At 45.7% G+C, this 11,215-nt stretch overlaps 1 protein-coding gene across 2 annotated transcripts; it reads left to right on the top strand.

The window, feature by feature from the left end:
- Positions 1-6,457: 6,457 nt before the first annotated feature.
- On the top strand, positions 6,458-11,131 carry LOC103359281 (epithelial membrane protein 1). 2 transcript variants are annotated; one of them, XM_008284537.1, is made up of 5 exons: positions 6,458-6,600; positions 8,087-8,174; positions 8,639-8,741; positions 9,465-9,605; positions 9,698-11,131. In XM_008284537.1, exons 2-5 carry the CDS (start codon positions 8,097-8,099, stop codon positions 9,859-9,861), a joined length of 486 nt encoding a protein of 161 aa, XP_008282759.1. In that variant the 5' UTR covers positions 6,458-6,600; positions 8,087-8,096; the 3' UTR covers positions 9,862-11,131. The 2 variants fall into 2 exon arrangements, with proteins under 2 accessions (XP_008282759.1, XP_008282760.1); XM_008284538.1 differs by lacking the exon at positions 6,458-6,600 and adding an exon at positions 6,701-6,842.
- The last annotated feature ends 84 nt before the right edge of the window (positions 11,132-11,215 follow it).

Below are 11,215 nucleotides of genomic sequence, written 5' to 3'. Positions count from 1 at the left end.
TTTTCTTCTAGCAAACAAGTTTGTTCAATAGTATCAAATATAACACTTTCTATATCTAAAAAAGAATTGAATATCACAAAAATACAATAAAGGAATAAGAATGAAATAGAAAAAAAAACAGACTGACTTTATGAAAGACTCACTGCATGCAAGACTTTAACAAAACTTATGTTAAACTACAATATTTGACCAAACACTAACAGTATGTACAGCTGTGTGTCATCTGCATAACTCTGAAAACGTACACAATGAAATTTGTCTACAAGGGAAAACAGACTATAAATGGAATTTTAAAAAAAGAGAAGACCTAATGTTGAGCCTTGTGGAACACCATTTATAAAATATGCTTATCTGTACTAAATAAAATAAACCGAACATGCACTTCTTTCTTACCAAAAGCCCAGTGTTGCCGTGCCGCCCATGTGTTCACAAATGAATCAGAAGGCCGGAGCAGGCACACACTTCAGGGAGTTGGCCATTACTGGAAAAAAAAAAATGGAACTGATAATCATCTCACTGCTGAGCAACGAGTCGAAATGGAAATTCTGTGTGTTGTTTTTTTAAACGCGTCCCTCCCTTAGAAACTGATGCGTTTGAGGTATGAATGTACAACATGTGTGTGTTTGTTTGTCCTCAGAAAGCTGAGGCCATGTGTCACTGAAACCACATGAGGATGCGTTTGACTGACTGACATGCCTGCGCCGCCGGTTGTCATCGGAACCAGCCTGTTGATGAGGGTGATGGTCGACTTTACAAATTACTCACCAGCCTGAGGGGGGGAACGGTGGTGAATTTCAACACTGACATCGGGCTCTTTTGTTTGTTCTGCCTCATTCAAAAGAACAGTTCTTTGACATTCCCCCCCACCCTGTAAATATGCTCTCAGGCTGTTTTTATAGCAGCAGTTTAGAAATCTCAGGGCAGGGTGCGACATTGTGTAAGACGGAAAAGGAATGAGCGGAGTGAGACAGTCGACCACAGACGAGAGCTTTACTATTGTGTAAAGCAGCAGTGACTGGGCTGTGGTCGGCCTCACTCTGCTGGCATGTGGGCACTACTGGGTTTCACACAGTCATGTCGAAATGCTGCTTCTCCGAGACTCCTCACAAACACCTTCATTAAGGGATTTTCTCATTACTCAACCCAAAATAGCACTCTGTCCCGCTGCGGGCCTTTGTTTGTCTGTTTACATCGAAGTGTTTATCTGATGCTCTTTTTCCACACAATTTAACACGTGTGATTGATTATTAACATTACCGGCTGCTAATTAAGAATGCAAGGCCCGGCTTTAATGCTACAGATGCAATAAGTCATCTACGATAGAAGAGCGCTCGCTGGAGAGAAAGTTACCTCCAATTAACGGGCCTCGTAACTCATTTTCGACAATGTGAAATGTCAACGCGTGATGCGGTTCAGTTCTAAACACTTGAACTGACAGAACCACCCTGAACCAGACAACCTTGAGAAAGCTTTTCAAGGCATCGTCACTAATACTTGTGCACACAACGTTTGGCAGATCGGACAATATCACAACTGTTCCAAGTGATCCTTTATGACTCTGGTTTTTCCAGTCCTGATCCACGGTGGCAGCCTGACAAAGGGCTGATTGTGGAGCGAGGGATCCCATTGGTCTTCTCCAGCGGCTACATCGGCATGTGATTTGTCGACTTGTGTTTGGATCTCAGAAACGTGTTGTGGCTGAGCTCCTGCCCCGCCTCCCCCCCTCCAACACTCAGAGAGCGGTGTGGTCTGACACCCACTGAGTTTGCATTCTGAAGGAAAACGATAGCTGACTGATGCATGACTCATGGCATTTCCTCTACCAAAAATGCATCAAGGACTGAAAAAAGAAAGGCCTGATTCTTGCGTAACTGAAGTGGCAGAAAGCACTTTTTGCTCCACAGGCGTTCAGGTCGCTCCCTCTCAGTAGCCGCCGGTGGCTTTGTGAAGTTATGCCGAGCTGAAGAGGCTGAAGGGAGTGCCGTATCACGCCGTACAGTACATGGAACACCGCAGCTTACCTCACTCGCAAAGGTGGGGTCGACACGCCCAGAACAGAAGCAGGTCCGACCGCATTCTCCCTTCTCACCTCTGTCTTCTTTTGCAGTCAGCCTTGTCCTGTGGTTTTGCACGCTCCGTGTCATTGTCAGATTTTGCAGATGCAGATGCATCGCTGTGGGTTTTTTTTTTTTGATTAGACTCGTTCGCCTTGATCGTAAATCATCGTCAAGATATCTCAGATGTAGCGCAGAATTCACGGAGGTTAGGCGATTGATTTTACGGAGGTTTGGCAATCGCATTCCAATCCTGAATTGCAGAATTTCAACGGACTGAATTTTTTTTTTTCCCAGAGGGATTTGGGTGGGACGCCGACCGTACATGAAGTATCATGACCAAGGCGTGGCGGCTCAAATACAAACTGTTTAAAATGAATGAATTGCTTCAGCCTCCTGTGTGTTCCCCTTCTTTCTATGTGCATTAACATGTGCATGTACCTGAGCGGTTAACCTCATGACCCCACCAGAATGCAGCCCCGCAGGTGGCCGTCAGTATCGGTGGGTCAGTTATTCCCGAGGCCTGTCATTATCTCGGCGGTTCTACACCTGAGGCTGACATGATGCCGACCAGGTATTCTGCTTTCCTTTGACTCACGCTCTTGTTGGGCTGTTGCCATAGCTTTACACTCACCAAACAAGTGACTTTGGTCTCCCAGGCAACGACCAGAATATTTTTGTCTGTCACATCTACTTCTGGCTCTCCTGCACGGCTTCGTCATGTTCTGGTTTTAACTATTAAGATGTTATCAGACGGTTCCAGCTATCTGTTTATTTTTTCGGTCACAGCTGATCTCGGAGATCAAATCTTTGCAGTCTGAGGCCGTTGTGTCTTCAGGTTTTCATTCTCTTACACTCGTTAAGGGAGATTTCATCACTTTTGGAAGGATTAGATGATTGGATTTTAGAGGTCAAAGGTCACTGCGACTCAACAGAAGATGCTTTTGGACATAATTAGGAATTCAAACACTAATTATGACAACATTTTAGGGGATAATATGACAAACTGATGGTGTTTTATATCCAAAAGTTCATAAAACTCAGGAGATTTTAATCAGATTTGGCCAAATACCAACATGGTGACACTTGCTCTGAGTTCCCACTTATTTACCTCCTTCAGGTTTCTGCTAAATATCTGGAATGAGTCAGACGCCACCTGTTACCTCACTGGTCGGCGAAGGCGTTCAACCACAAGGTTGTTCGTTAAAGTCTCTCTGCACTCAGCGATTAAACCTCTGAAACTTCTTCTGATTGCGTCAGAGTTCAATCTTCTAGAAACTGTTTCTGTGACTTTAAAACGTCTTACAGGTGACACTACACCTGTTGCTACATCTGCTGCCTCTCTCTCTCTCCACCCACTTCCCACTCGAGCTCACCAGCCACACCTCTGACTCAAACGCTGCAAACTGAGCGTTGAGGTGGGAATGTTCAGCCACGGTGTCGTCCTCCAGCACACACAGACATGATGACGAGGTTAAAGAACAGGAAGTCGATTGAGAGTTCAACAAATGTTAGATTTTACTCTTCCACTCTAACTTCTGTCTGGATTTAGACACCTGGTGACGATTCAACTGCCTACACAAGAGAAACACACACACAAACTATTTCAATGATTTTTCCACCTTTGCTGAACAACTACTGCTCAGCTGCTCTCAGTGGTTTGACCAAGTGGAGCTAAAAATGCCAAAAACTGCACTTCCTTTAGGCCCCCGATCCCCATGTTTACAGCCTGATACAATAAAAAGATTTGGTCTCTATAGCTAACGTTTCCATTCATTGCCACATATCGAGCCTCCAGATTCTCGTCAACAGCGTGGATGGCTTCATCATCAGTCTGAAAATGGCGACCACACATTTCAGTTATAGAAACAGAAGGAAGCCAGACGCTGCCTGGTCCGGTGAGTACGGTTCTTCTGCCACCTGTGCTGTGTGGACGGGCGTCCTGCAGCAACAGCAGGAAACGTCCTCTCATTTTTTCTTTGATTACCTCAAACATTTGAGTTTTTAGTGACATAAGACTTTATAGCATGCAGTAATGTCCCAAACTTGAAGCCACGCCTCTTGTTCTTTTGCAGTATGCTCGTAAAATTCACCTGTTCTAATTGCATTAATGCCAAAAGTTGAGCATAATTGAGGGTGTGGCCATTTGGACCGACTGGTAGGTGTTGCCATGCAACAGTCCACCAACCACCTCGGCTCCAGTCACGCGCCACCTCGGCTCAGTGTGGGATTAGCCGGTGTTAGGAGGAGTCAGTGACTGTCACACTGGGTTTTTTGAATCTCTGTTGAGAAAATCTACAGGTGACCTCACGCAGGGTTCGTCTGTCTTGATGTCTTGTCGATGAATTTGACATTCCAGCTGCCTTCATCTCCTACACTTAAAACACCCCTAAACCACTCTGAGGTGCTTCCAGCTAGTCTGACTCACTTTATGTAGACTTTAGGTAGAAGTCTGACATCTGCGTCGTGCATCTCACACAGCTTTGTCCTCCTCTTCTGCTATCTGCAGAACAAATCACAACACTCTGCATAGCTTCTGAGCTCAGCACCGCTCAAGATGATTGTGATTGGTTTAAAGACACACCAACTATCCATCCATCATCTCTACACCTTAATCCTCACTAGGGTCATGGGGGGTTGGAGTCTATCCCAGTTGACTCAGGGTGAAGGCAGGTTCACCTGGACAGGTAACCAGTCTATCACAGGGCTACACTTAGAGACAGACAACCAAGCACACTCACATTCACACCTACGGACAATTTACAATCACCAATTAACCTCAGCATGTTTCTGAAGCCGGAGAACCCGGAGAGAACCCACGCTGCACGGGGAGAACATGGAGAAAAATGCAAACCGGCGACTTTCTAGCTGCGAGGCAACGATGCTAACCACTGAGCCACCTTGCAGCTCACATACCAACTAGAAAGGTCATTTTGTTCCCCCCAATGTGGCAGAACTTTGACGAGGTGCCGTCAGACTGTTCCTCACAGGTTTGATTTGACAACATTTCCACTGGCGTTTGCTGTGATTCATCTGGTGCTTACATTTAATATGAATGATCAGCTTCTCCCCACATTTAATTTAAAATGCAGCTTCACCTTCTCTGAGCGATTGCAGTTTGGCTCCCACGTCATCCATCAAACTCAAATGATCAGAAACAGTTTCTCATTCACACATCAGTGGTGACAGAGCTGCCATGCAAGGTGCTGCCTGCCACCGGGAGCAACTTCAGGTTCAGCGTCTTGCCCAAGGACACTTCAACTGTGGAGGGGCGGGGATCGAACCGCCAACCTTGCGATTGGAGGACAGCCTATAGCCGCCCACACATTTCTAATTTCCTAAACATCTTTGCAGAACTAAAGTGATTTTTGATGTTGAATATGTTTTTTACTTTTACTGCCCAAAACCAAAAACCTAAATCTAGTTCAAAAAATCATTTTGTGTGTTTTCACTTTGACTTTTCTTTATTGCTGCTCCCTTTCTGAATGCACACAGAATATTAGAAAGTACATTTCAGGCCTGTTTGTTCTCTGAGGACACATCAGTCTGTGTCTCATGGTTCTGGCATCTGGGCTTCGTCCCCTTTAGATCTGATTTACTGCAGGAATTCATGCACATTTTGTCATCAATGAGGCCTGTGATGAACAAGCAAATGTGATTATGCGTTTATAAAGAATTATGCGACGTGATATCAGCGGGTAAAGTCTTCAGGTTGTTAAAAGATTCTCCCTCAGACTAAACTAATCCATGTGATCTGCTCGAGAAGCCGACTTTGACTCACTGGAGTCGTCTGCATTATGTAAGTCCCCGAAGCTACGCCGATGAGTAAGAGTTAATGAACTTATAGTAGTGTGAAATATCTCCCCCTCCCACCCTCCTGACATTCTAGTTCCTCCCTTGTTCTTGCCCCTCTCGCTCCAGCAGCGAACTCGTTGGCACCCACCTATGTTTCCCTCGGTGGCAACCAGCAACATTCCTTCATCCTGAAACGTCTTCCTGTGCAACAAAAGCGGGAAAAGATGTGGAAACGCTGTGCTTCAAGCGCCCCTCGCCTTGAGTTTCACTGTTTGCATGCACAACAGCAACAATGTGATTGTGATGAGGTCAGCTGTAGCCTGTTGCCATGGCAGCGTGCGTACAGTGTTGTCAATAGTAGAGAAGTTTCCCCCCCGTTTCCTCTCTCCCTCCACCGCCTGAACACAACAGTGACTCATCACCTGAAAAGAGAAATCACCACCGTTAAGTGAACAAAGACACCAAACACCAGCTTTTGTATGTGTGTGAAGTAGACGGAGAAGGGAGCAAAGGAGGAGGAGGAGGAGGAGGAGGTGGAAAGAGGACAGACAGAAAAAAAAAAAAAAAAGGCAGAGATTATGTGATCAACCAAGCAAGAGGCTTGTCTGGGGTGTGGACTTAAAAAAGAGGGCAGGGTAAAAGTGGGCGGATGGCTAGCCTCTAGTGTTTGTGCATTTAGGCTCAGAGTCTGAAATTAGTGTCCTTGAGAGCAGCAGGAATTAGACCCAAAGAGACAAACAGCCATCAAACAGTAAGTCTGCTTTTTATTAAATCTGTTCACTTCCATACGACTGGAGTTGGATAGAACTTCTTCTGTAGTTGGCGCATCTTTTTGTTTTTTAAATTTCATATTTGAGAAAAGCTGCTGCTGCCTCTGATGATGATGAAATAAAAAGTGGAGTTAGGTGTGTTCGCTGCACCCAACAGGTCTGATCACCTCCACGGGCTTCAGATTGCTATTCAGCAGGTTCGGCTGCTTCACCACCACTTGTGGTAAATAGTTGGGATGTTTTTTTCTTTTAAAGACGCAGGACTGTGTTTGTGTACCTCCCGACCAGATGTGTTTAGTTTGGTGTCATGGAAAATGTGCTGCATCCAGGAGGGATTTAAAAAGTCTCCTTCTCTGGCTAGATTTCTGGAGATCAAAGTTTTCAACAAGCGTGTTTTGAGTTAAAGCATCAGAAGTTTTTCATTAAACTTTGGTCCTTTTTTTTTTTTTTTTTGCGCTTCGGGCTAAAACTACTCAGAACAAACATTTACAAACTTCACTCTCAGCGGTTTGAGTCGGATGAAAGGTGGGAAGCGCTGGATTCGGAGATGTGTCGGGCATGTGTTGAGCTCGCCGCCAGCGTCTCGTACATGCGTGTGGTTGCGTGTGAGTGTGTGAGGACCCAGCCCTTGACCACTCCTTTTGCCATGGAGGGAACCAGCACATTCCAGATGTGCCTCTTCCTCTGTTCACACCCAGTGCAGCATAAACACTGCACACAACCACCAACGTATAAATAAGATGATATCCAGTCCTGGCTCACCTGGAGGGGGACAGTAAAGTTACCATCAGGGGGCAGAGAGCTGCAACTTTTCTAAATGACTGAGGGAGTGTTCTGGGGCAGTTTTGTGCGTAGTAATCTAAAGCAGGGGGGTCACGTGTGGACCAGCTAGGTGGAGGAATAGCATGTATTCGTTATTTCAGGGAGTGGCGGGCTTCTTGGAAGAGCCAGACAAGCCCAAACTCATCTGCCCGCCGTGAACTTCCCTCCTTAATTGTCTCTGTTGCTCTCAGAGAGTACATGTTGGCCCAGCAGGGGTTTTTAATATCTGCATTAGCCTCCTCTCTGGTTCCTGATGCGACACATTATCTTGCCCTCTGTTTGCAGGCACTTTTATTTTTTTTCTTTTTACTGGGAGTGAGTTAGCTGTAACTCAAAGTAATTAGAAGTTAAAGAAGCCACGCCCTGACTGGGTGCCAGGTTCTGGCCTTGCTTTCTGAACCAATGTTTTCATCGACGTGTGTGTGTGTGTGTGTGTGTGTGTGTGTGCGCTCGGGGCGGGTATTAATGGCTTCCTTTATGAAAGCGAGCAACAAGTTTGGAGCTTTTGTTTTGGGTCGTACTTCCCTGTTCCATTGCTCTGTTTGGTGTCTATTTAAGGCCTCCTCTGAGTTACTGTTATATCACATCGTAAGGTTCTGTTAAATGCTCAAAACAAACCTCCTCTTTGTGCCTTCCCCTCTGCAGCACCGCCATCATGCTGATCCTCCTCGGTGCCATCTTCGCCCTCCACATCATCGGCATCGTCCTTCTCCTGGTGGCCACCATTGACAATGTGAGTCAGGTTGCATTTTAGTTTTTCAAACACGGTCACCGCACACGTAAACACCCGACGGCCTCGGGGCGTCGTTTCCCCTCCGTAATCCCCGACTTCCTCCCCGGCGCGAGCGTCGTGTACGCCTCTGACAGAGCCGAGACTGATGAGCGGCTCGCTGCTCATCACTGCCGGCCTTCATTCCTTCCCCGTGAGCGGTTCTGCTCAGGGCCGCATATTTAACATTTCTGGGTGACAGACGGGGCCGGCCCACCTGGTGCCGCCGAGTGCAAGGTGACATACTTGCATGTAAATAAGTGAGATTCTCGGATGTTGAGCAGCGGAGTGAGATGTGTGGAACGCTGCAGGTGTCAGAAGCCACTCTGCTGCTGGGCTGCACTGATCCATTCATTGTCCTTAAGCGTGTGAGATGCTTGTTTGTATTTACACAACTGCTGCAGCATTAACGTTTTGTGTCCCGTCAGGCCTGGTGGGTGACCGACGACGTCTACACCGACGTGTGGGCCCGATGGGTGAAGATCAACGACGCGTGGAACCTCACCGACCTTCCCTCAACCTACCCATCCAGTAAGAAACGCATTTCATCGACGCTCGAACACGCAGCGTCGCAGGCGACCATCTTGTTTTTCCAAGACATGTTTATGACCAAAATAAAGACAGGAAGTATATTTAGGTGTCATTAATTAAGAGGTTATGGGATTTGCTCAGATTTGATCAACCAAAGCAGCTCTCTAACCGTGACCAGATTTAGATGGTTGTGGATCCTGGTTGTCTGTTCATCGCTTAGAACTAGAAAGTTATCGATACTATAAGTTTTTATCTATTGTAGTGACAGCTTCAGCTCAAATCTGTTCTTCTTATCAGCGTTCTGGGAGCTGAAGTGTCGTTTTCATCCTCTACTGTTTTAAATCCTCCCAGAACATGTAAATCAGCCGGACAGTTATCTGAGCGTTTGCATTGCAAATCGAGACGACGGGACACGAAGCTGCTTCTCAAAACCTGAAGCAGTGACTCGTCCTGCATCTCCTGAAGCTTTTCTTATATGATACAGAAAAACTTGCAGCAACAAAGCAACTAGACTTTTGTTTAGTTCTCTTAGGATTACTGTGACCTGGAGAATCTAGTTGTGAAACGAGGATTTGATGATGTACGGTTGTTGTTTGCCTTCGTGTGACATTCGAATGCGACGTTCCTGCCATTCAGCATCTCAACCGTCTGCTCAGAGTTACGAGTGTGTCTCCGGGGAGTGTCTCTCTGACTCCTCATCTCTCTCTCTGGCTCCCCCTGCAGACTACCTCCAGGCAGTGCAGGCCAGCTCCGTCCTCGCCTGCATATTCTCCATCCTGGGAATCTTTGTGTTCGTGGCTCAGCTCTTCACCCTACCGAAGGGACAGAGGTTCACCATCTCCGGTATATTCCAGCTACTTGCCTGTGAGTATTGCTTTCACCCTCCGTCTCACGTTTGATGCCGTTCCTGCTCTCCCCTCACCCACACCTCCACGCCTCCTCCTCCTCCCCTCCAGGCCTGTGCATCATGATCGCGGCCTCCATCTACACGGACCGCTTCCACCTGGACGAGCGCAACGGCTGGTACGGCCACTGCTTCATCCTGGCGTGGATCGCCTTCGCCCTCACGTTCTTCTCCTGCATCACCTACTTTGTGCTACGTAAGAAGACGGCGGCGTGAGAGAGACACTAGATCTTGCTCCGGACAGCCCAAAAAAAAAAAAAATTGTTTGGGTTGGTTTTCTTTTTTGGGTTAGGATTTTTTTTTTTTCGGTCACAGATGATGAGATTCGAGCTGCTAGCGTACGTTCAGCTGTAGATACACGCCGGACCTCTCAAATACGTTCTGGTGTTCGGCCGAGTCTGCTCTCAGATAATCAGGGTTTTTAAACGGCAGACTCGGTCGATCACGGCTGTATTTAGGTTCTATTTTATTTGTTTTTGTTTTTTTTAACTGGGCTGGATTTCTTGAGGGCATCTAAGAATATTTTTGTTGTTAACTGAATGGAAAAGACCTTCATGTTTATAAGATAAATTAAGATCTATCAGGAATCCTGTCTTTGAAGAAAAGCAGGTTTGAAGAGTAAAATCTGTGGTCTTTTTATTTCTGTTTTTTTGTTTTTTGCAATGTACATTTACACGTGATAGAGTATTAGATTAACAAGGGGGCGAGTTTTGGATTTTTTTGTTTGCATTATTTTATTTGATCTGTTTTATATTTCATCTTGTCTTACTTCCTATCATGTGCCACTAAATAAACGGAGTGTAATTACAGCGTGATGGCTTCCTATGGATCATAACGGATTTCTCTATAATCTAATAATACGATAAAAACAGCAATAACACAGGTTGTTTCGTGATATTTTTCGTGAGGAAGACGCCGAACCGAGACGAATAATCTACACAGTCGTGGATGAAGGAGCAGAGAGTCCTGCTTCATGTGTTCTAGGGAATTTGGTGGAAATGTCACGTAAAGAAAAACCCAAAATCAGGCGACATCTCAAGATATACCCGAGCTTACGTGGCTCTGATTCTCCCAGTAGATTGGAGCTCATGTTTTCAAGGCCGAGGCGTTGTTGTGTCTGTTGGTAACGTCACGCTGGTTGTTATTGGAGGGAACGAATGCACAAGTTTTAAATATTAAAGGACGATTTACTCTTCCTGTGCCTCTGTAACATACATTATTGTAGCCGGTTCTATAAACACCTGAAGCACACTGAACTCGCCACGAATCAGCCGCTAGAATAATACTTCTGGTTTTAAATCCAACCGTATTCCAGCCTTCACGAGATCTCATATAATTAAATTAATTAAACATGGCCCCAGATGTAATGTGTAAATACGATCTGTTCCCTGACAATTATCTGTACGTCTGATACTGTTTTATTTTTGTTACTGTTATTTGTGAACGACGATGATTTGTACGAACATTAAAATGTGATTTTCAACCAGTCGCTGAAGTCGTTTTTGTCAGCGGATGTTTGATATGTTCTCCTGGTGTTAGATTGGTTTCCTGATGTGAGTCTGATGATCAG

The sequence above is a fragment of the Stegastes partitus genome, unplaced genomic scaffold, assembly GCF_000690725.1.
Source record: "Stegastes partitus isolate 25-593 unplaced genomic scaffold, Stegastes_partitus-1.0.2 Scaffold363, whole genome shotgun sequence".
NCBI lineage: Eukaryota > Metazoa > Chordata > Actinopteri > Pomacentridae > Stegastes > Stegastes partitus.
This window is presented reverse-complemented; position numbering and strand designations above follow the sequence as displayed.